Source organism: Thrips palmi, unplaced genomic scaffold (assembly GCF_012932325.1).
Source record: "Thrips palmi isolate BJ-2018 unplaced genomic scaffold, TpBJ-2018v1 HiC_scaffold_17, whole genome shotgun sequence".
In the NCBI taxonomy this organism is placed as follows: Eukaryota; Metazoa; Arthropoda; class Insecta; order Thysanoptera; family Thripidae; genus Thrips; species Thrips palmi.
Genome location: NW_023144626.1, coordinates 1,297,613 through 1,320,764, shown reverse-complemented (window position 1 = coordinate 1,320,764; position 23,152 = coordinate 1,297,613). Strand labels below are relative to the sequence as shown.

Below are 23,152 nucleotides of genomic sequence, written 5' to 3'. Positions count from 1 at the left end.
ATGGCGAACAAAATGGCACGTGTGCTACAGCCGCTGCCACGTAACCCACTTCGTTCGGTCGTATATTTGCCGGCGAAGGGCGCCCGGCAAAGCCGCAAAGTTACTCGGAAGGTGTTGGCCGTGTGAATGTTTGTACACGCCGCCCGCGGCCCGCTCGCGGCACGACGAGGAAATCCCGTCTCGTGATCGCGCTGATGCATGGCCGCGGGTTCGAGTCCCGGCGGTGGCGTGTGCGAACCCGGGGTGGAAATCACGACGTCTCCCCGTCTCTCTCGCACTCACGGGGTTGTCCGCAGGGGTGCGAGAGGGACAGAGCGTGGGTCCAGAAAAAAGGAGGCGAGGACGGGCGATACCATCAAACGTATTTCCAGGTACTGCAAAGCCAGCGGCAGCCGGCCTGACGGTGCGCCGCGGTGGCGTCTAGGGCCCTGGCCGGCCGGCGGGGACACGCCAACAGATTGGACAGGACAATCGGCAGCCGCGCCACTCGGCATAGAGTGATCTAAATGAGCGGCTGTCCGGCGGGCTGTTTTTCCTTCCCGCGCCCTGATTGGCTGGACTGCGACAATAGGAATCGTTTTCTTGCATCGATGTGTCTCGCCGGCGAACGGCGCTACCGTGCAGGAAGGAGCCGTGTCGTGTCAAGGGTTGCGCGGACGGACGGACGGACGGACAGACAGACAGACGGAACGACACAAGCAGCGCGGTGTGCGAATGAGTTTCTCTCCAAGATAAGCCCCAAGTGGGTGCTGCGCGTTCGGGTCGGGTCGCGGCGGCAGCAGCGGGGCGTTGCGCGCTGCCTCTCTCTCTCTCTCTCTCTCTCTCTCTCTCTCTCTCTCTCTCTCTCTCTCTCTCTCTCTCTCTCTCTCTCTCTCTCTCTGAACCGCAATGTGCAGCGCGCTGTCGCCGCAGAGGAAGGCCGCTGAGGCCCGAACGTGTCCCGAACGCGTCCCGAACGCGCCCCCGCTGTGTAGTCGAACGGGGCGTGATACGGAAGATGAATGGAGGGACACCGTTCGGCACACGTCCCGACGTCGGTCCGTTCCCACCAAAGGGGGCGCGCAACTGTTAGGTGCGTCCCAGCAGCGCGGCAAATTCGAATCTGACCGCGGGGAATGGCGGGGCTTCCCCCGGCAGGTGGCGGGCCGGCGGCGCGCGGCTAGAGCGGCGAGCGGGGCTTCGGCTCGGCGGCCGTTGGCGGCATCCTGGAGATTACACACATCGCAGTGCGAAACGACATGGTGCCACATGTCGGCCAGTTGGCAGCCGGAGCGCTCGACGCCGTTTCGCCGAAAGGAGCCGAATGAAAACGCCACACTTACCGGCGTCGTTAGGCTAATGTAATGTTCGTCGTCTGCGTTTGATCCCGCCACGAGTACGGCATGCGTGTCTTTGACCTCGTGGGAGAGAGACAGGAGAGCACCGTTCGGAGTCCACGCCGGCGCGTCGTCACCGATGCTGTTTATTGACCTCCGCTAGAGTTATTTCGCGCCGCGATCTCGATCTGGATTCGCAGTGCGGTGGGCTGCAGTGCCGCACCGCCTGCTGCACTATTAAAAGGACGTTAAAACGCGCGGTGCAGGATCATATCACTAATCCGGGCGCGAGATACGGCATGCGCACGGCGGCGGGTTCGATACCGGCCGGGGCCCTCCTCGTCGCGCAGCGAGAGCAAAAAGCAGCAGATTCACAAGTGTCGTTGGGGGTGCGAGAGAGACAGAGCGACAAATCGATGCGCTGAATCGCTCGGCAAACGCGTTGCGGCGGCTCGCAGTGTAGTGGGCCACACGACCAGTCGCGGCGGTCGAACCCAGAACCCAGGGCACGTTTGGAGCGCGTTCCTGAAAAGGCGTGCCTTGCACTGACACATGAGGGGACCAATGGATTGCCCTTCGGACGAGGAATCCATTGGTGCCGTCGAGTGTTTGATTCGAGTCGCACTTGCGGACGGTGTTACACCGCGAAACGTGTTCGGAATGGCACCAAAAAAGATGACTTCTTTGGATCAAAAAAAAAATAATAACTTTTCTTGGATTTTGCAAGAAAATTTTTCTAAATCCAAAATTTTTTTTTCTTGAATGAAGAAGATTTTTCTTGTGTCAAGATTTTTTTTACAAAAAAACCAAGAAAATCAAAAATCCAGAAACCATTTTTCTAGGTGGGTGCTCGCTCGCGCTTCGCCGACAGGCGGCCAAAGTGCGCTACGTACAGTGTGTCGCCCTTGTTATTAATTATTATGAATTATTAATTGTCCGTCGTGTTTTGTCTGTGCGTCCGACTCGCACTAACGAACCCTCCCTCCGCGGGCCGGTTCCGAACGACGCTTCGTCGCTCTGTCTCTCTCGCACCCCTTTGGGACCCCTTCGGGACGCGAGTGTGAGAGACAGAGCCACACCCCGTCGGTCCCTCAAGGTCGGCGTGGTGCACCGCCATGTGCGCCGTACTTGCCGCCTCGGACCGCAGCGCTGGCACACTGGCAGCGCCAAAAGGATTAATGTGCGTGATTGTCGAATTGACGCGCGACTTGGGGTTGCCTGCCGGGTTAATGCGGCCAATTGTCCGGACAGCGGCAGGAGGGGAGGGGGAGAGGGGATGGAGGGGAAGGGGAGGGGAGGGGAGGGGAGGCAGGGGAGGGGATGGAGGAGGGTGCAGAGGGGAGGGTGCTGCGCCCTGCCCGGAAAAGTAGGGTGGGCTCCATGACATACGATAGGGATTACGTATACACTGCCGCTATTACAGCGCCGGGGCGCGTGGCTGTTTGCAGTGGAGTGGCTTCGACCGCGCCATCTTCATTAAAACAACCCAGGAAAAAAAAACACACTTCGCGACTGCGGGGGCGGGCGGGGGAGGGGGTGCACTGTATATGCAGGGTTATTGTCGCATTGTCCCTCCGCCCGCAGTCGCTCTGTCTCTCTCGCACTCATGAGGCGTTCCGTCGCGGGTGCGAGAGAGACGCAGAGCGCAGCTTCATCGGACTGCAGCCCCGTTTTTGCGTGCCTCGTCATCATCGCACTGGCACTGCACTGGCAGTGGCCTAGATTGGGGATGACTCGCGTACACACACACACACTGACGCCCGCACGTGCACAAAAAGGCGCCAGGTCCACCACAACGAAAGCGGACTGGACGAAGCGAGCGCTATGAACAAACTGAACGCAAAACACGACGCCAAATCATGCCGTCCACAGCTTGACGCACATCAAACGAACGATTTGCGTCGCGACGCTCCACAGCCTAAAGCCTCCTCGAACCAGCCCAAAGATGGAGGTTGAAATCCGGCGGCGACCTCATTTGAATCTCCGCGCTGGAGAGGCAGTCTGGCGGGCCGGCCGGCCGCGCCCTGGGCAGATGCGCGTGGACGCGGACATGTGCGTGCGCGGTGCGTGCGCGGTGCGTGCGCCGCCACTTGAAAACCCAAAACGCATCACGCGTGCGAGCCGCGAGCGCCAAGCCCGGCCGGCCGAAAAAATGTGTGTCGAGTGCGGTGCGTGGTCCCACTCGGTTCATGATCGCCTGGGGACGACACCCGCCCTCCCCGCGGACCCGCCGTCCCTCCGTGCCTCCGTCCCGCGGACCACCCCTCCAGTGCGGCAGCAACCCTTGAGTGCAGCGCAACCCCCCATCTGTGCAGCGGCGCCTCGCGCAGCGCCGTCGTCGTACCGAATCCCCGCCGCCTACAACAACATCGACAAGAAGCAACCAGACGGACTGAGCAACCGACCACCAAAGGCCCCGGAAACGCACGACACCCCGAAGGGCAAAAAGGCCGGCGGGGAAATTAAACGGAAGGGGGAGGAAAAACAGGCGGACCTTTTAAATTGGATAAGTGGGCCTAAACGCGCCGTCGCGGCATGCGCGGCAGTGCGGCAGCGCGCCGGTGTGGAGTGGGTGCGTGACAGTGTGCCTTCTCGCTCTATTGACTGACTTACGAGTGTAGCGGGCAGCCCCGCCCACGCATGCACCTGCCGAGCGAACGACGTCGCTTTCGTCACTTTGTGTCTTTCTCTCTCGCACTCATGGTGCTCTCCGTGTTGGTGCGAGAGAGACGGAGTGACGGATCTCTGTTCGGAAGCCCATGAGTTCTCCAGGAGCGTGGGCGTATGGAATGGGGGAAAAGTCGGTCGCCGCGGCGGGGACTCGAACCACCAACCAGCGCCGCGCGCAGAGACGACCCGTTGTGTTCCACCTCGGGCGCAACGCGCCGCGGCTCGGGATGCTGGTAGGGCCATCCGGAGGCCGGAGGCACCCCGAGAGGCACCCCGAGCCGAGAGGTACCCGAAAGTAAAGCAGAGAAAAATGGACGCCCCGAGGCCAGAGAAACCCGAGCGCTACCGACGGTCCCCGCCACGCCCCTCGGGGCCCTGCGCCGCCCCCTCCCCCCCCCCTCCCGGGCGCATGGGGGCACGCACGCTCTCGTCGATGCCGTCTCGCTCGCACGCCCCGCGAGTGCGAGAGAGACACAGTTACGAAATCTGCGTAGACAGCCCGCTGGCCATGCGATCCGCGCCGCGTGGCCCGATGATCTTTCGCCAACACGCTGTACACTACACTGTAGGGCGGCCCTTCGCGAACAACACGCTGTACAAGATTAGATGCATCGGCGGATTGACGCACGCGCTCGTGACCGGCAGGCTCAATCAGCCATTATCACTCCGTCTCTCTCGCACTCGCGGGCCGGGCCGGGGAGGTGCGACGGAGACAGAGCGACGGGGCTCTGTTGAGGCTGTTCGGCGCCGGGCCCGGCGGAGCGACCAAGGGGCAAGGAGCCACTGGGAGCCACGGGGCGGCGGATGAAAGCAAGATAAAGCCGAACGAGAGCTGCGGAGGTGCGTGGCGTGGCGTGGCGGGGTGGGGTGGGGTGGGGCGCCACCCCAGGGGGCAGAGATCCACACTGGTTTTGCGGTGGTGCGAATCGCTCGGATCAAGCCGCCGCAATTCGGACCTTCAACAATTTCGTTTAGCTTTCTTTTTCCTTCTCCATATTGGCAATCATCGCTTTCAACTTTCAAAACCCCCAAAAGATCTTTAAAACTTCACGACCTTTTTTATCGCTAACTTCATCACATGATCTCCATCGTCATCACGCTGGCAAATCAAATCCTTGCCAGCCTAGGTGAGGATGCCCGGGACTGCAAGTAAGTGGACGCGTGAATGTTCGACTGCAGTCGTAAAGTGTCGCGGTCTCTCACTCGCGGGGCGTCCCGTCGCAACGCGTCGTTCGGTCCCCGTATTCAACTATTTGTCAGCCCCTGAAGTATACGACCTAGCGGCCGTCCCGCCGCGACGCTCGAAACACGTCGCACTCAAAGTAAGCCAGGTTCTCTCTCTCTCAGTCCCTACACTGTGCCGGTCGTTTTCAGCAGGGTAGCCTTTACCCGACGCGGCATAAGCGCGGCCACACGCACACACACACACACACACGCACACACACACACACACACACACACACACACACACACTCAAGGATTCCCAGAGCCCCTGTGCCCGCTTTGCCCCCTCGGGGCATTCGGGGCACTCTGCCCATTCTGATGCCGTGGCCCGCCCCGCCACGCCCCGCCACGCCCCGCCACGCCCCGCCACGCTCCTCACACACGACTCACACGCTCCCCGGAGAAGCTGCGTGTGCCCTTGCGTGTATGTGTGTGCGTGTGTGTGTGTGTGTGTGTGATCCACCATCTCGTGCAGCTTCCGAACTCACAGCAGAGGACGCGCGTGTGAGTGTGTATGCGTGTGTTTGTGCGCGTCGCGTCTGTGTGTGGGTGCACGAGCGCGCGTCTGCGTAGATTGGTGTGTGTGTGTGTGTGTGTGTGTGTGTGTGTGTTGAATCGACTTGAAAGGTGTCCTGCACGCACTTTCACCAGCGGTCCCTTTCAGCAGGCCATTTCAGACGCGCGGCAAGGCGTCGTCCATCGGCAGCCCTCCCTTGGAGCCCCCTTGCCCCCCTTGGGGCCTTCCGCCGCGGCCCAGCTTATCAAACGCGAGGCCTATAAATAACGGCCTTTAGCTTAGCACACCTTACCCGGCGAGCCTTTCCGCACACACCGCGCAGCGCAGTCTTAAACACGTCCTAAGTACGACAAGTGAGTTTCTCTGGGAAACGCGCGCTCTTCCCGCACCGCTGTGCAAAAAAAAGGAAATTCTTGTCACTTTCCTAGACAAAGTCCGCGACGCGCAACGCAAATTTGCGGTGTGAGAAATCTTTCGGCGGGATTTCGAAGCGCCGCCGCCACCGCGATGTCCAGCAGCGGGCAACGCCATGCACTCCGTGCATACAGCATGCATCATGCACCGTGCATCATGCAAGCCTCGCCGACACAATGATAGCATAATGATGGTAATGACGGTCATTGCGGGGATCACGCCGCCACTTGGAATAAAATCAGTGCCGTGATATGATACAGACAGCACGGCACGAGTGGAAGCGGACGAGAGGAGGAGTGAAGTAGAAGAAGAAAAAGAAAACGAAGAAGGAGAAGAAGAGAAATAGTGTAGCAGAAGAGAAGACGAAGGAGGGGAGGAAAGGAGTTGAGAGAGGAGGTGGAAAAGAAGAGTGAAGAGAAAAGATATAAGGAGGAAGAGCACAGGGGAGGGAGAGGTAGATCGAAAAAGAGGCAGAAGAAGAAACATACGAACAAACGAAGACAAGAAGGTAAAAGAGGATGAGACAGGACTAGGAGAGGAGACGAAAATAACGTTCAAAGTCAGAAAATTCCGAACCGAACTGGTCGCTACAGTGTCGAAGAAAGGCGGCGTCGTTCGATACACACATGAAGGGAGTTACTATGTTCCTTATTTCTTAGCGACGGTCCAAATAACAATCATTACCCCGTTGTGCGGCCCCAGTAATAACACAGTGGGGCGGCGGCGGAGGGGCACGGCACTGGTTGCGACGCTGCACCTACTTACTTAGATGATATACAGAGCGGGAAAATATTTCATGAAAAAAAATATATCGAGAATAAAACGGCGACACTGACAAACGAGCGAAATATGACATGCCTGCTATGAGCGGTCCCCTGGAGAAAGCCAGAGCGGCAAAACAGTTTGCCTGGAAAAAATTTATACGTTGGCTGAGAAGAAACCTTGTTGAATTTCTAAACCTAGCGGGAAATTCTGATCACTGTTCGTCAATTATTTCATAAAGCTAAGGCGCAATCGGTATTGTGCCGTTCTAGCCTTCCGCTTTTATTCTTCTCACTTCCGTTCCAGAACGACTTTCGGAGAAGCACACTTCTCTTTTTCTCTGCTCTTGGTTCTGCTGGTTGTGCGGGGCGGCGCGCCGGGCCGATAGAGATCACCTCCGCGTCTCAGAGAAGAAAGTCAATTGCGCGTCGGACAAAACAATTATGAGGGCTATTGATTTATCTCGGTCTGGATTGGCGCATTGTGTGCGCGCGGGCACAGTACGGAATTTACATAAAACAACACAATGTGACGATATCATTTCGATATCTCGACCCGGGCGGCTGCCTCGACCGACGCTAGCTCGCCACAAAGATGTTCGCGCCTCAAAAGAAGCATGATTGGAGCCTCGGAAGAAGGGCTCGCGCCTGGCTGCCGCTCAGTTAGCAGCAAAGCCGCAAGTCACTGTTGGTTGACTCGGTTTTTTTTTCGTTCTACCTTTTTCTTTAAAATATCAAACCGAGACGGACTGTCGATATCTTTTTAACGAAGTGCACTATTACTACGGGGAACGCGCCGCCATTGCTTCATTAGGCTTTATTGCATTCAAGTTTCACAGTTGAATCAAAAATTTCTTCTTTCCCCCGTCGACTGCGTGGCCGACGCGTGAGTGTGCCGGACACACACACACACACACACACACACACACACACACACACACGAAAGCGCAAGAATTCCCCGTCGTGTTTGCTTCTCGTTAGCGTCCTCACCCCGCCCCCTGCCCTATGTCCCTTCCCGTTGACATGACCACCGACAAAAAGGAAGAAGAAGGAGGAGGAAGGAGGCGAAAAAAGAGCCTAAAACGACTTTCGGAATTTTGGGTGGCGGAATTCGCTGGGCGCGGGCGGGCGGGGAATTTTTTTTTTTCATCGGCCGCCTTGGGCCTTACCGTGTCGAAGCGCACCGCATTCACGTCTTCTAATTAGGAGCCGAAGTCAGGCCAAGTGACACACTAAATCAGGCCAATCTGGAGACGGGCGCGGACGGCTCGCTGTCGAGACATTTTCGGTGCGGATTGCCGGAACTCGGAGGAACGACCGCCTTCGGTTTCGGACCAATCAGGTCGCGGCGAACTATTTTCAGACTTGCAATTTTTAGACCGTCCGCATCCGTCCACAGCAGGCGTCACGCAACTTGATTGGCTGGAAGACATTGGGGCACGCCGATCTGCACAGCGATTCCCCACACACTGCTTTCTTCGCTCTGCCTCCCTCGCACTCCTGCGACGTCCTGTTGGGGTGCGAGAGAGACAGAGCGACAGTGTTAATTACCCGCGACAAAGGTCAGCCGCGTGTCGGCCGTGCCACGCCGTGCCACCGGCAGCACGCGAAGCATTACTCCACTTGCTGACACGCTCCGCGACGCGATGCGACGCGCGGCCCCCGCACATACTATAGTGTACCGCACGCCGGCCGACGGACTGATGCCCTTTGCCTGTCCCGGTGGCAGCCGCCTCACTCCGAAGGACTCTGTCTCTGTCGCACCTCTGCGGGACGCGAGTGCGAGGGAGACAGAGACAGAGCCTGCAGCGACACACCACTTTGCCCATGTAGGGCGCGGGGCAATTACTCACGTGGCCGCCCCCGAGTCCACATTGGCAGAGTCCACATGGCAGTGACCACATCAGTGGCCACGTCGGTGGCTCGAGAAGCCATCCCGAGGTGGAAACAAATCGGAGATCAAGTACAGTGTGGCCGCACGCGAAAAAAACTATTGTAAGCTTCATTTGATTGGTTATAGAATCTAAATTCATCTCAAAATTCAGTTGTTTTTGTCCGAAATTCATCGAAATTCGACAATAATTAATTGGATTTGCACACCGAAATTCACACTGATTTCCCCTTGGGGTGGGTGAGACTCGCCCGGAAAGTACCCCGTACCGCCCCCCACGGCGCCCCACGCCAAGCAGTGCACCGTCACCACCGACGGCCGTGGCGGTCGCGGACGACAACGGCAGGAGCGCGGAAATAAAATTGAACGTCGGTGCGCTCGACTGCGCTCGTGCGATGAGTCGCAACGGTTCGTTAAATGCAACGGGCGGCACACCTTGCTTCGCTTACACACCCTCGGCCAATTAAAGGACTCCGTGCAAACGGCCACCTAGCCGAGCCGCGCCGCCCTGGCGCAGCCCTGGCGCCGCCCACGCCAAAGTAAGACTCTCACTTCGGCCGTTCGGCCGCCACAGCGAGGCGGCCGGATGAAAATCAGTCGGCGGCAGCGCGGCGGCGGGACTCGAACCCGCGCCCCTGCCACTTCCACTTCGCGCGCGCCGCGCCTCGCCGCGCGAAAAGGCCCTCGCTTCTCCGCTGGCCGTCGTGGAATGCGGGAATGCGACTTTTGGCCCGTTTGGCCCTTTTGGCCCTGATGAGGACCATTTTCGCGTTTCTTCTTGTCTGGCCTTTTTTCCGGGGACACTCTTTGTCCGCTGGACCGGCCCAGACGGCGCGGGCGGCGCGGCCGAAAAAAAAAAAGATTGCTAATTAAATTTCCCGCGGCTTGCAATAAATAAGAGCCAGATCAGTGGCGGGGCGCGGCGGGGCGCGGCGGGCACGAGTGGAAGTCCAATCCGCCCCGGAGGAATTCGCGGCCCGGTCCGGCCGGCTGAGCAGTGCTTTCGTCGCGCCGTCTCTCTCGCACTGACGGGGCGTCCCGCAGAGTGCCGCAGAGTGCCGCAGGGTGCGAGAGAGACAGCGCCACACCTCCCTTTGAGTCATTGACGTCCGCCTCTCCGCAGAGTGCCGCAGAGTGCCGCAGGGTGCGAGAGAGACAGCGCCACACCTCCCTTTGAGTCATTGACGTCCGCCTCTCCGCAGAGTGCCGCAGAGTGCCGCAGGGTGCGAGAGAGACAGCGCCACACCTCCCTTTGAGTCATTGACGTCCGCCTCTCCGCAGAGTGCCGCAGAGTGCCGCAGGGTGCGAGAGAGACAGCGCCACACCTCCCTTTGAGTCATTGACGTCCGCCTCTCCGCAGAGTGCCGCAGAGTGCCGCAGGGTGCGAGAGAGACAGCGCCACACCTCCCTTTGAGTCATTGACGTCCGCCTCTCCGCAGAGTGCCGCAGAGTGCCGCAGGGTGCGAGAGAGACAGCGCCACACCTCCCTTTGAGTCATTGACGTCCGCCTCTCCGCAGAGTGCCGCAGAGTGCCGCAGGGGTGCGAGAGAGACAGCGCCACACCTCCCTTTGAGTCATTGACGTCCGCCTCTCCGCAGAGTGCCGCAGAGTGCCGCAGGGTGCGAGAGAGACAGCGCCACACCTCCCTTTGAGTCATTGACGTCCGCCTCTCCGCAGAGTGCCGCAGAGTGCCGCAGGGTGCGAGAGAGACAGCGCCACACCTCCCTTTGAGTCATTGACGTCCGCCTCTCCGCAGAGTGCCGCAGAGTGCCGCAGGGTGCGAGAGAGACAGCGCCACACCTCCCTTTGAGTCATTGACGTCCGCCTCTCCGCAGAGTGCCGCAGAGTGCCGCAGGGTGCGAGAGAGACAGCGCCACACCTCCCTTTGAGTCATTGACGTCCGCCTCTCCGCAGAGTGCCGCAGAGTGCCGCAGGGTGCGAGAGAGACAGCGCCACACCTCCCTTTGAGTCATTGACGTCCGCCTCTCCGCAGAGTGCCGCAGAGTGCCGCAGGGTGCGAGAGAGACAGCGCCACACCTCCCTTTGAGTCATTGACGTCCGCCTCTCCGCAGAGTGCCGCAGAGTGCCGCAGGGTGCGGAGAGACAGCAACCTGCATGACGCCAGAGTGCCGCAGGTGCCGCAGGGTGCGAGAGAGACAGCGCCACACCTCCCTTTGAGTCATTGACGTCCGCCTCTCCGCAGAGTGCCGCAGAGTGCCGCAGAGTGCCGCAGGGTGCGAGAGAGACAGCGCCACACCTCCCTTTGAGTCATTGACGTCCGCCTCTCCGCAGAGTGCCGCAGAGTGCCGCAGGGGTGCGAGAGAGACAGCGCCACACCTCCCTTTGAGTCATTGACGTCCGCCTCTCCGCAGAGTGCCGCAGAGTGCCGCAGGGTGCGAGAGAGACAGCGCCACACCTCCCTTTGAGTCATTGACGTCCGCCTCTCCGCAGAGTGCCGCAGAGTGCCGCAGGGTGCGAGAGAGACAGCGCCACACCTCCCTTTGAGTCATTGACGTCCGCCTCTCCGCAGAGTGCCGCAGAGTGCCGCAGGGTGCGAGAGAGACAGCGCCACACCTCCCTTTGAGTCATTGACGTCCGCCTCTCCGCAGAGTGCAGCTAGTTCGCCTTTTTCAGCCGCTCGTCGGGTTACTCTTTGTTTGTTTACATCCGCCATACATGCGCCCGGGCCCGAGCTGACCGGCCCAACCGCCTGCCCTCGTGGCGTGGCGCGGCGCGGCGCGGCCTCTGTGCCCCGCTGGACCCCGCCGGGACCCCTCCAGGACGCGGCCCTCAGGGACCACCCAGTAGATTGCTCTGCGGATGAGCACAGTCCACAAGTCCCGGGTGCCGGTGGCGGGGGGCGGGCGGGGCGGCGGCCCAGGGTCACCAGCTTGCGGTGAAAAGTGTACCATGCAGTCGGCCCGCTTGCCTGCAGAGCCTGCAGTATGAATGCAGCACGGTTTACGTCCCGGTGCAGCGCAGTGCAGCGCGGCTGTGGTCGGACCAGACACCGACGTTCGGCTCGAGAAAGCAACAGCCCCTGCAGCCCGCCCCGCCCCGCCACAACCTCACGCCCTACAAGTAGCAGCAATGGCGGAAGCGGGAGCCGAATCACACACGCCACCTTCACGCCACGTCCTGAACCGTTTCGACCATTTCACCAACCTCCTTACTTCACCCGTTTCAACCACCACACCAGTCGCTTCGACCACTTCACCACTCGCTCCCACCACTTCACCAGTCGCTCCGACCAATTCACCAGTCGCTCCCACCACTTCACCAGTCGCTCCCACCACTTCACCAGTCGCTCCCACCACTTCACCAGTCGCTCCCACCACTTCACCAGCCGCTTCGACCACTTCACCAGTCGCTCTCACCACTTCACCAGTTGCTCCCACCACTTCACCAGTCGCTCCGACCACTTGACCGGCGCTGCGCCACGCTGCGCCGCCGCTTCGCCCTTCCGCTTCACCGCTTCGTCACGCCCCCCGGCCGGCCCAGGGCGGCCCAGGGAGGCCGGTGGCGCGCCATGGCGGTCAGAGAGTCCGAGGTAATGAGGCCGTGACAATGATGGATGCGCGCCCACTGTTTGTAGAGGGGGCGCCGCGGCGGTTTACGCCTCGGTCAAAGAGTGGCCCGATCAGGTGGCACTCGCGCAACAGTCTGCCGCGGCCCGATCATCGCGAACGTCGCTCTGTCTTCCTCCACGGCCCGTAGGGGTGCGTCGTAGAGAGCTCTCTGGCTCAGCCAAAACGAGCACTGTGATTCGATGGAAACCCTCCCAAGTCGTCGCCGCTCTCGCTGCGAGTCTCTCCAAGCGACGCGGAGAGCCTCGCTGCTCCGGATCCTCCGCATCGGCCTGTGCGTGGTGGCCGCCGTGGCCGCCGTGGCCGCCGTGGCCGCGGTGCACACAAGGCCGGCGGAGGCTGGGAGGCAGAGGCTGCAGTGGAGTGGAGGGGGGAGTGGAGCGTCGCCCCGGCGCTCAATCACATGCAAAGAAAATGAAAATTCAAGGGATAACAGCTCCGGTTCGGGAGCTTGTCAGAGCCGACTCCGGGGCCCTCCGCTCCGCGCTCGGCCGGCTCGGCTCGGCTCGGCGCCGCTCGCCGGCCCTGCTCTCGTTCGGCTCGGCTCGATCGGAGTTCGGCTCGACTCGGATCGGGGGAAGCGGCGGCGCGGCACGTCAGCAAACAGGTACTCGGAGTGAATCACCTCGAGAGGGGCAGACCGGCGCAGCCCGCTTCATTGTGCATGCGCTGCATGCGTGTTGTTGTTGCTGGTTTTGTTGTTGGTGTGGTGGCGTTGTTGTTGTTATTAAGCCCCACTCGCCACTTACAGTCTATTTCCCGTTTGAATGGAGAGCGTGGCGAAGGGACACCTAAGTACATGCATTTGACCCCGCAGCATTTTCGCGGCCCATGCCGTGGCCCATGCCGTGGCCCCCGGTCCTGCCTGTGTGGTGCGGGTTGTAACTGTACTTCCAGCTCGACCAGACGCGAGCCCCGCAGTGACCGGCCCGTCCTGGCGGGGCAGCCAGGCAGCCACCAACCGGCCAAGCCCTCCAGCCGTGGCCCCCGGCCCCTCCGGCCCCCCGGGCGAGGCCCCTCCGTGCTTACATCGCCTCTCCGGCTGCTGTCTGGAGCCTCGCTGGAGCCCGCTGGAGCGAAGAAGCGAAAAGGGTTCAAACGCTCAGCGGGAGAGAGGGGCCGCCAAAGAATCTCCATCAGCTTCTCTGATTTTATTCCAGGATGGCTGCCGGTATGGTTTCTCCAGTTCGGCTTCTCCAGTAGGCTTCTCCAGTTTCACTCCGCCAGTCCGACTCCTCCAGTGTGGATCCTGGAGCCTTCCCGGTGGCCTCTCTGGCGACTTCTCCAGTGACTCTGGCTTCTCCAGCGGCTTCTCCCGGCGGAGCCGTTCCTGTCGGCACACACTGCGGGCCAAGCATTATGCAAATCGGCTGGGTGTTTAGTCAGTGCCGTGTCGCGGCGTTTGGTGATGTGTGGGTGTGACTCGTGTGGGTGTCTGTGTGTGTGTGAGTCGCGATGCACGAGGTGGCAGAGCAGCAGCAGGGAGATGACGATGATGCCCGGCCAGGCGGCGCGGGTCATCGGATTGCGCGCTGCGTCGCGCTGCTCGGCGCGAATTCGCACGCGCGCACGCACACGACGACGAGGAGGCCGCGGAGCTGCTGGACGACATTGTCGCGCCGCCACGCCACGCCCCGCCACGGCGGTCCGGCCGGCCGGCATCGTGTAGAGCATCGCGATGTCGGCGTGGCGTAGCGCGGAGGACCGCGCTGTGCACTGCTTGAGTAGATCAGCCCGTGTGTGTGTGTCTGTGTGTGTGCGTGTGAGTGTCTTTGAACGAACGTGTGTGCAGGAACGCGAACGCGCTGGTGCCAGACCAATATTACGAGGAGCAGGAAACCTTGTTACACGACCGCCTCTACCTCTTTTGTGTGTGTCTGTGTGCGTGTCCGTGCGCATCCCCCCTCCCCTCCCCCCTCTCCACCCCCTCCCCCTTGAATTCGGGGGCGTCCCAACGCGTCCGCAGCAGGTGGTAAAGGATACCCGCATGCAACGCCACTGAGTCAACGGCGAGGGGGGAATCTGCGGGGGGGGGGGGTCGACCTGAGCGAGCAAACAAAGTGATTCGAAAGCCCTCATGCTGTCCGCACGCGTGCGAGGCGGTGAGGCGGCCGGTCGGACGGACGCGCCGCGCTCTGCATTTTGAACCGACCGGAAAATCGGATCTCGATTTCCGGTCGAACATGTCGCACACTTGCTACTGCGCTTTTTTCCGAAGTCCCATGCGAGGACCTCCGTCCTGGATCCCCGCGGGAGGAGCGCGTCGAGACGCCGGGGATGCAGGAAGGACGGGAGGGGACGAGTGACCTCCACGGTGCACTGCGGTACACTGGGAGGAGGGAGCCTCGGCCTTCGGAATGTGATTAATTCGAGCCCCACGGTGGGGCGCTACTTACACATCGGCCACCCCCGCGGCCCTCGGGCCCGCCCGACAGCGTGATCACCCGACCGCCCGGGACGAAGGTGGAGTCTGGACGCCAGAGTCTGGACTCCAGGCCGTGGGGCTGGCCGGGTGCTGGACTGCCGGGGAATAAAAACACTACGCCGCGCCACACAACAGTTTCCAGGGCAGGCAACTGGTTTCTTCCGACTCGACTGGCGGTAATCCGTGAGCGCGTCCGAAAGTCCCAAAGTCCGAGAAGGCGAGGCCGCGCGGCCGAATCCCAGCCAGTGGTGCCAACTGCTGATCGAAGCCGTGCAGCAGGCCTTGCCTCGCCTTGCACCGACCGGGATTCCTCGCGACTCAAATTTCAAGTTGGCAGACCCGCTTATTTGGTACGCACGCACGGCCAGCGCGAACGCGCGAACGGACGGGAACGCACGAAGCGAAGCCGTAAAATTAATTATCTTGCACCATCACGATAGCAATAATAAAACTAAACTCACGTTTCCATCTTGGAATAAGTTGCCCGCGGTCCGCGCGGCGCGGCGCAGCGTGATAGCATCGGTGTCCTGCCGGTGTATTGGCAGCGTCTATGGACCCGGCGTACCGGCAGGACGTCTACCAGGACCTCCCAGAGCACAGGACCTCTATGAGGACCTATGCGAAGGACCTTACAGGTCCGCGAAATAAGGATCTCAGCGAGGACCTCTGCGAGGACCTCAGCGAGGACCTCGGCGAGGACCTCAGCGAGGACCACCGCGGAGGACTGGAGACCTCCACGCACGAGGCCAGCGCACGGAGCTCCTACCTCCGCACCAGGCTGGCCGGCCGGCTCGGCACAAATGATGCGCGGGGAACACGCAACCCGCGAACGCGAGCGAAGGCGCCGCGAAGTGCGAATAATGGGCAGAAAGGTAGGCAACGCGAGGACGGCGGTGCGTGGAGCAGGGCCGGGCTGCCTACCTGCCAGGCGCCCCGACCGTCACCTTAAACTGCATGGGACACGGCCAGGGCCTCTGCGGTCCATACCAATGGGGGGGTGGTTCTGTCTCTCTCGCACTCAAGGGGCGTCACGTAGCCCGGTGGGGGCGCGAGAGACACAGCGCGGAATGTCGTTGGTATGCTACAGAGGAAAGGAAACAGGCGACTCACCGTCCATCTGAAGGCGAAGGGGATGACCAGCTTGCCGTGCTCCGGCTCGGGCTCCGGGCCCTGCTCGTCCTGCGCCAGGTCGGCGTCGGCGAGCGCGAAGGACGCGCCGCCCAGGACGGGCGAGGTGGCGTTGCCGAACGAGCAGGACCCGGTGGACGTGACGTTGTTCTGGTACTCCTTGAGGCACAGGCGGAGGCGGGTGTGGCACGGCGCCGAGCAGGGCGGGAGGCCCCCCGCGCAGCACGCGCCGCCCCGCACCTCCAGCCGGGGGTTGTGCAGCTCCAGCAGCTGCAGCTCGAAGAACCCCGAGCAGGCGGCCGGCTGCGGACAAACAAGGGTCAATCAGTTTGCACATAACGGCGCAGCCGCACAGTGGGCCGGCGTCGCGACGGCCACCGACGCCTCGCGCGCAAAGCGGCGCAAAGCCCCGCGGCCGGAGCGGCAGTGTGCCGGCAGAGCGACGCGCCGCCCAGGAATGTTGCCGCCCGGGACAGGAATCCCCGGAATGGAAATGGCTTATATGGCGACTCTATGGCCGAGGTATTATTTAATTGTAGCGCGGAGTGCCGCGTGGCGCGTGGCGTGGCGAAAAGGGGGGGGGGGTCATCACAGCCCCCTTCGTCCATTACCACGCCGGTGGCCGCGGGGGGGCACGGAAGAGACCCAACCCCGCAGGAGGCCGACCGACCGCGCCGCGCTCTACGCACCGCCTACTAAATCACACACACACACACATACACGCACGCACACACACGCCGAAAACTTCATGTGCGCTACAAATAAAAAAGAGCCCGGCCACACACACAAAAAAAAGCGAAGAACGTTCTCCTATTCTTGAAAGCCCCCCTTTTACTTTTTCCGCTCGCTTGGTCCGGCGGAGCGACACGTCGAGGCCCCCCGCTATAAGCGCGGCGTTGCTACCCCCCCCCCCCCCCTCCTTTTTCTTTCTCCCAGCCGCTTCACCGCGGCACCTGTGTCACGCGTCCGCCAAGTCGCCAAGTTATTACAGTTATTAGGCGCTATTTGTGTGGGGACGGGGGCCTGCCCCTCGCCTTCCCCCCCCCCTTCCTGGGCCCTTGTTTCCCTTCACACCGCGCCTTCACCCCGCGCTTGGCTGAACATGTGCGGCACGCTACACACACACACACACACACACGCAGAGTGACCGCTGAATAAGAGAAGCGTATCGTGCCGGTAGCCTGTTGGGCCGTCATGGGATACGCCCAGACCGACCTGGCTGGCCTGGCCTGCCGCTCGGGGCGCCAGCCCATTTTCCAGTTTTCCGCACAGGCGCGCTTTCGGTGTCAGATTGTCTGCCGGGCATGATGCAGACCCGCCCCACCCCGCCCCACCCCGCCACGCTGACTGGACGTCTTCTTGTTCGCGTCGTACTGCCCGTCCACGTTCCCTCAAAAGGCGGGGTATCGGCTTCCAGTGTGTCCGACTCGTGTCTCGTGTTCACTCTCATTACCCCCTAGGACGTTACAAGTTACAAGCGCCGTTGGCTTTTTCTCGTTTCTTTTTCCCTGTTGGCGCGCGCCAAAGCACGGAATGGCTACCGCGGTGAATCAATCAATACAAACTGCGCAAAAAAAAAAATAAAAAATTGAAAAATAAAAGTTAGTGGGCAGGTGCCTTTTTTCATCGTTCGCTTCGGACACTCGGTAAGTATTAACTCGTGAGAAACCGTTTCTCGCAAATTAGTTTCTTGTCCTGAGATTTGACACTGGTAAGTTGTCAATGATCTAGGACCTGGAATTCTGCCAGAAAGCTGTGACTCAGAAGAAAACACTTTTCGGGAGTAAAAAACGGCAGGTAGGTCCTGATTTATCCCGAGAAAAATAAGTTTCACTAATGGACGACGATGTCGATCCGGTGATGGGCAACAACACTTAGCGGTCGTGACAGAAGAGCAATGAAGTTACCTGTACCAACAGATTGACTAATGGCTGACATCAATATTCACTGTTGAGGAACAAGTGCTGAACGCTAAACGAACGGCGTGGTACTGTTTTCCCAGAAATATCCACAGCAGTTTCAACCATGTATGATCATGCGTGGGGTTCAACTTGGGATGACTTTGTCGGTCAATCAACTATGTTGACTGCGGGGTGATTGTCACCTGTTCCTTCGACTGTTTCGTCCTTCTCTCTCTCCACCCTATGAGTGCCTGAGAGACAGAAAGCACTGTTGCCATCGCACTAATTGCCCCAGGACCCCGCCGCGCCACTGGATGACCCGCTGACCCCGCGTGGGCGAGCGGACGGGCCGCGCCGCACAGGCAGACAGACAGACCGCTCGAAATAATGGAGCCTTCGGACCGCGAATTGAAGCAGCAAGAAGCCGATGTGAGCGGCAATCTGTCGGCGTAATCCGCCCGCCCGGTGTAATGGTGGTCCAAATAAGGACGCGTCTTATTTTGGAGGCCGGCGGGCAGAACGCCGCAAGTCCACGAGCCGCCCGTGACAGATACGCCTTCGCGCACGCGCGCCAAGCGAGTGCGCGCATCGTCGCTCTGTCTGGCTCGCACTCACGTTGCGTCCCGTAGGGGTGCACCGAGGAGAGGGCCGTAACTCTGGGGGAAGTCCCGTGCAGTTAGGGCGCCCCGCCGGACGGGTCGACGTGCATTGACGAACGGCGGCCACGGCACGGGCCATCACTTTGCAGCTACTGTTGCTGCCAAGCGCTGGCATCGCGGTGACCGATGTAGCCCCGTCGCTCTGGGCTGCCTTCGGCTCCTTCGGCTCGGCCCGTCGAAACCCGAATCCGAGAGTCCGGCCCACACCGGAAGCCCCCGACAAGCCGACAACGGACTCTGACAGGACACGAGGAGGCCGCCATGGGATGATTCCGGACGTCGCTTTGACCCCCCGTCTCTCTCGCGCCCCGACGGGACGCCCCTCGAGTGAGAGAGAGACGGGCGGCGCGGTTCGGAGCGGCCCGCCTAGCGCATCCCGGACGACAAAAGGGTGCAGTCCGGCCGGCCCGGCCGCGTGGGCCTCGTAGCAAACAAACGAGGCGGCGGTCATTCAAACAAGGTGATGGACAGAGTGGAGCGCCCTGCACTCTCGCTCGCTCGCACCCGAGGGGCGTCCGGCACATACAGAGACGGACTCCAGGGACGCCTTGCGAAGGGCATCTCCACTTGTGAGCCGCGGCGGGGCGCGCGGCGGCTGCAGCGCTGCGCTCTGAGTGATGCTGACAGGGGAGATGGAGCGGCCGAACGGGCCAGCGGCGGCGGCCAGCGGCCCGGCGTCAGCCTCATCCCGGCGTCGTCCGGCCCGGCAGGCAGGCCGGCAGCAGCATCAAAAAACAACTGAATATGTCTCCCTGACAGATCCGTCTCTGGTAGTGAGCAGCGCGCTGCAGCGGGGCGCGGCGCGGCTACCCTGCTAGAGCGAGCAGGTGCTGTTTACGGAAACGTCCGAATTTGGGCTTTCGGCCGATGACGCTCCTCGACGCGACGATGTGCGTGAGGTTACGCAACACCGGCCCCCCTGATTCAACGCCACCGTCACGACTCCGCGCGCACCTGCTGCAGGACAAGGAGACCGAGGAGGCGAAGATGTCCTTATCGGCCGCCTCGCTCGCAGCCCAGGCCAGCCCAGGCACGCACCCCCTCATTTACATAGCCTCATCATCGGCACGAAGGGGCAGTGCAGCAGGATGCGGTTCGAGACCCCGGGAATCGTTTTCCCATAGAAATTAGATCAGTTTTGCTAATAGTTCATAAAAAAACATAGCAAATTGATCTTGTTTCAACTTTTGGCCCACAGTAGCGATAAAGAACAATAACAAGTAGTTGCCCTTGGACAATTTTCAGAACGTCCTTTTATCATGCTAGCCTCGGTAACGTCAAATTCATTACATAAACTTCCCACCGAACCGTATCAGAAGGCGTCTGCTCCGCGGTGTGCTCTCATTTTGACGTCATTCGGCGGTGTTGTGGACCAATGAACGACGATGGCCGCCGATAAGCGATAACCACGCAGCGTGTCGACTCATTATCGCGCCCCCTGGAGCGGCTCCTGGAGTCCTGGAGCCTCCAGCCCCTTTTTGTGTGGGTCTACGCGCTGCCCGGCACACGGCCGCCGGAAGGACAACAAACATCCTCCTAAAGCCCAGCGTACCCAGGCACGGGAATCTCCGTTTTTCCTTATTTCTTTCCCAGCGTGGCCAATGCACGTTTCCCAAATATTTTTTTTTTAAATTTCAAACTTTTTTTTTGAAAACATTTGTGAATAATTCTACTTTTTGTTTACAAAATTTGAACAGAAGTTTTATCATTCGATATTTTTTCGTTCTATTACCATCAAAAACTTCGTCTCTGCAGCTTTTTTTTTTCAACTATTTTCAAGTGCCATTTGACGGTCCCTTTCTACTGGGAGCCTTTCGCCAGTGTGACAAGGCGGTGACCCAACGAAAGCGCTGCCGAGAGTCGCGCCACGCATTGCATTGCGAAGGTCCCGACGGGGTCCCGACCCTGTTGCTGTGCCACCATACAGTACGGCGCGGCTGTCACGAGCGTACAATCATACCAGGCGGCGTAGAGGCGGCACGGGTCAGGCCGCGATGGGGACACGCCAGTGACCACCTTCACGTGAATGCGCGCGCGCGTGTGTTTGTCTCTCTGTTTGTTTGAATGTTTGTCCGTCTTTCTGCGAGTGTGGACTGTTTCTCTCTCTCTGTTCGAATGTTCCTCCTCTGTCTGTTCGTGTGTGTAACCGAACGCGTTGGCCGGGAAAATTAAGCTGCGCAGAAAGCCATTTCACACTTGACTGGCCGGGCGCTACGGCACACACACACAGCGATGCAGAAATGCATGCAAGTGCAGTCATGACCACTGCTGTGGTTGTGGCGCCGTCCCTGCCGTCCGTGTCGCCGTGCACGACAGCCATGCTGGCGGGGAGGTGGGGCGGGGCGGGGTCACCGGCAGGGGGCACAGCGACGCGTTGGGGAACAAGGGAGAAGGGAGCACCAGAAGGGGGTGCCGGGGAAGGGCTTGGCCCGTCGGTCCATGGTCCTCGGCCCGGCGGGCCCGGCAGTGGGGCTGTGGAGCGCTAGGAGGCAGCGTGCTGATTGAGAGGTTTCCGTTCAGTGTACCCATTGTTACTGCGACATGGCACTGGAACACGGGCCGCGCGGGGCTCACGAGCCGCACGACCTGCCCCCGCCACGCCCCGCCACGCCCCGCCACGCCCCGCCACGCCACGCCCCGCCACGCCCCGCCACGCCGCGCCACGCGTGCCAGGTCAGGTATATCGGATTATTGTCCAATTTCAACTCGCCGCGGCCACGAAGATGCGCGTCCCGTCGGTTTTATAGAACCAGACTGCCAGACCGTTCAACAAAGGCTAGCAAAGTCCCCCCCAAAAAGTGAAAACAAGAGGAAAATGAAAAACCCAGTCTGTAAATACTCCGCGAATACAAGAATTGAAACCGCAAAACTGTCGCGAATGAACCGAAGTAAGTGCTGAAGGTAGCTGTGAAAGCGATTAGCGGTGCAGCCGGGCTGCCCTGCTCACTGCAGCGGTCCGGTACCGATCCTCCCCTCCCAGGCCGGGCTAGGCAGGGCCAGGCAGGGCCAGGCCACGGGACGCGGGACGCTCTCCGCCTCTAACCGTTCGCCCGTTGTCGGTCGAGGAATGTGGATTACTGCGAGAAGCACACGCCAAAAGCCCGAGACGAGCTTCCAACGGCTTGCCGTTCGGCTTGCCGTTCGGCTTGCCGTGCTCGCGGAACGCCCCGCCACAACAGCAGCGCACGGCCATTTAACTACGGCAACAATCATCCGTTTAGCGTCGCAGCAAAAAGGGGGAAAGAGAGGCTGCAAAGTGCACTCGTTGTTGTCGGGAGGAACAGACCGACGGGCTGCTAGCTAGCTCCATGACATACATTCGTCGAGCATAGCCAGCGGGCTGCACAACAAATGGTGCAGTGGCTGTGGCGTTGTTTCGGACAGAGCCCGAGGAGGTGGCTTGTCTCGGCAGGGAAGAAGCGAACCTGTGCGTCCGTAAGGCCCGAGAGTAAACAGTAAGCAGCAAAGCGCCTCAGGGGGCGCAGCACAGGCTGGTTGCCATAACGGAAGACGTTGCTTTTCAGTTGCCTGCGACGTTTTCGAACGAATTTGCTGAAGGGGGCGGAGCGTCACTCCAACAGGTCGAGCTGCTTGATGACGGCTAGGTGACCCGCTCCGCTCCGGCCGGCCCGGCCCACTGCAGGACATCCCGAGGACTCCGCTTGCCCTCTGCGGTCGCCTCACCTTCACCGTTAGGGCAGACCGCTCCACCCAATTAATAAAGCCGGCTGATGAAAACAAACGCAAAGAAGGGCGCCGCAAGAAAGCTGCCCCGAGCCACGCCACTGCGGCCAGAGCTAACGGCTGCCGAGGATGGACGGCGGTTTCGCGAATAAAAATTATCACCGAGCGTTTCCCCGTGGCACTGCACTGCAAGGCGCTGCAGAGGCGCGGCGGGGAGGGGAATCGGAAAGGTGCATTACTTGCAGGCCGAGTCGCGGGGCCGTGCCGATGATGGCAAACTAAAGGGATGCAAAAAGGGGCAAACGGGCCAAAGTATTCCGGAGCACCACGAAATAATGACGAAACTACCACCACCCCCGCTTTTCACCAACAACTGAGTCAATTATACAAAAACTCCGCCAAATTGTGGATTTTCAAATTGTAAACTTTCCTCTCGTTTGTCCCCTACACAGAATGGGCAACAGTGGAGATGGGTGGGGCTCCCTCCTCGGCCCGCGGCGGATGATGTCGTCAACTCGAGAGACACGCGGAGCCCCTCTATCAGCAGGCCAGACGATCAACTCAACAGGTGCTCAGAATGCTCTCCTGCCTATGGATGGCCCGCGGACCCGCCGTGCCGTGCCGTGCCGAGCCGAGCCGGTCGCGTTCCATTCCAGCACCGCGACGAGACGGCTAGGCCAGGGATTGAGTCGCGGGTCGCCGCCGTTCCCACGTCACGGTTTAGAGGACCGGGAACAGGCCGGCGTGGCGGGGGGCGGACCGGACCAGACTTTACATACGGAACGGAACGTGCTGCGACCGATATGCGCGACCAACCAGGTTCTGCGTTCAAGGGTGCACGGTTTGGCTGAAATGCAACATGGAGAAAACACTTGAACGTCTCTAATCGCCCCTAAGACAGCTACCTTTTGGCAAATTTAGGACAAAGTATGTTGCGTAATACATTAATGCACAGGACGTTTTGTTCGGATTTTA

The 23,152-nt window shown here is 60.5% G+C and overlaps 2 protein-coding genes across 2 annotated transcripts in view; one reads left to right on the top strand and one right to left on the bottom strand.

The window, feature by feature from the left end:
- The window catches only part of LOC117643520 (popeye domain-containing protein 3-like), a 112,364-nt gene that overhangs the window by 30,665 nt on the left and 58,547 nt on the right, over positions 1 to 23,152 (top strand). The gene's annotated exons all lie outside the window — the stretch shown is intronic.
- Positions 1 to 23,152, bottom strand: part of LOC117643523 (protein jagged-1b) — a 75,940-nt gene that overhangs the window by 47,778 nt on the left and 5,010 nt on the right. Inside the window, exon 2 of the mRNA XM_034382450.1 lies at positions 15,916 to 16,236. Coding sequence (XP_034238341.1) covers positions 15,916 to 16,236 — 321 coding nt within the window. The remainder of the gene's footprint in view (positions 1 to 15,915; positions 16,237 to 23,152) is intronic.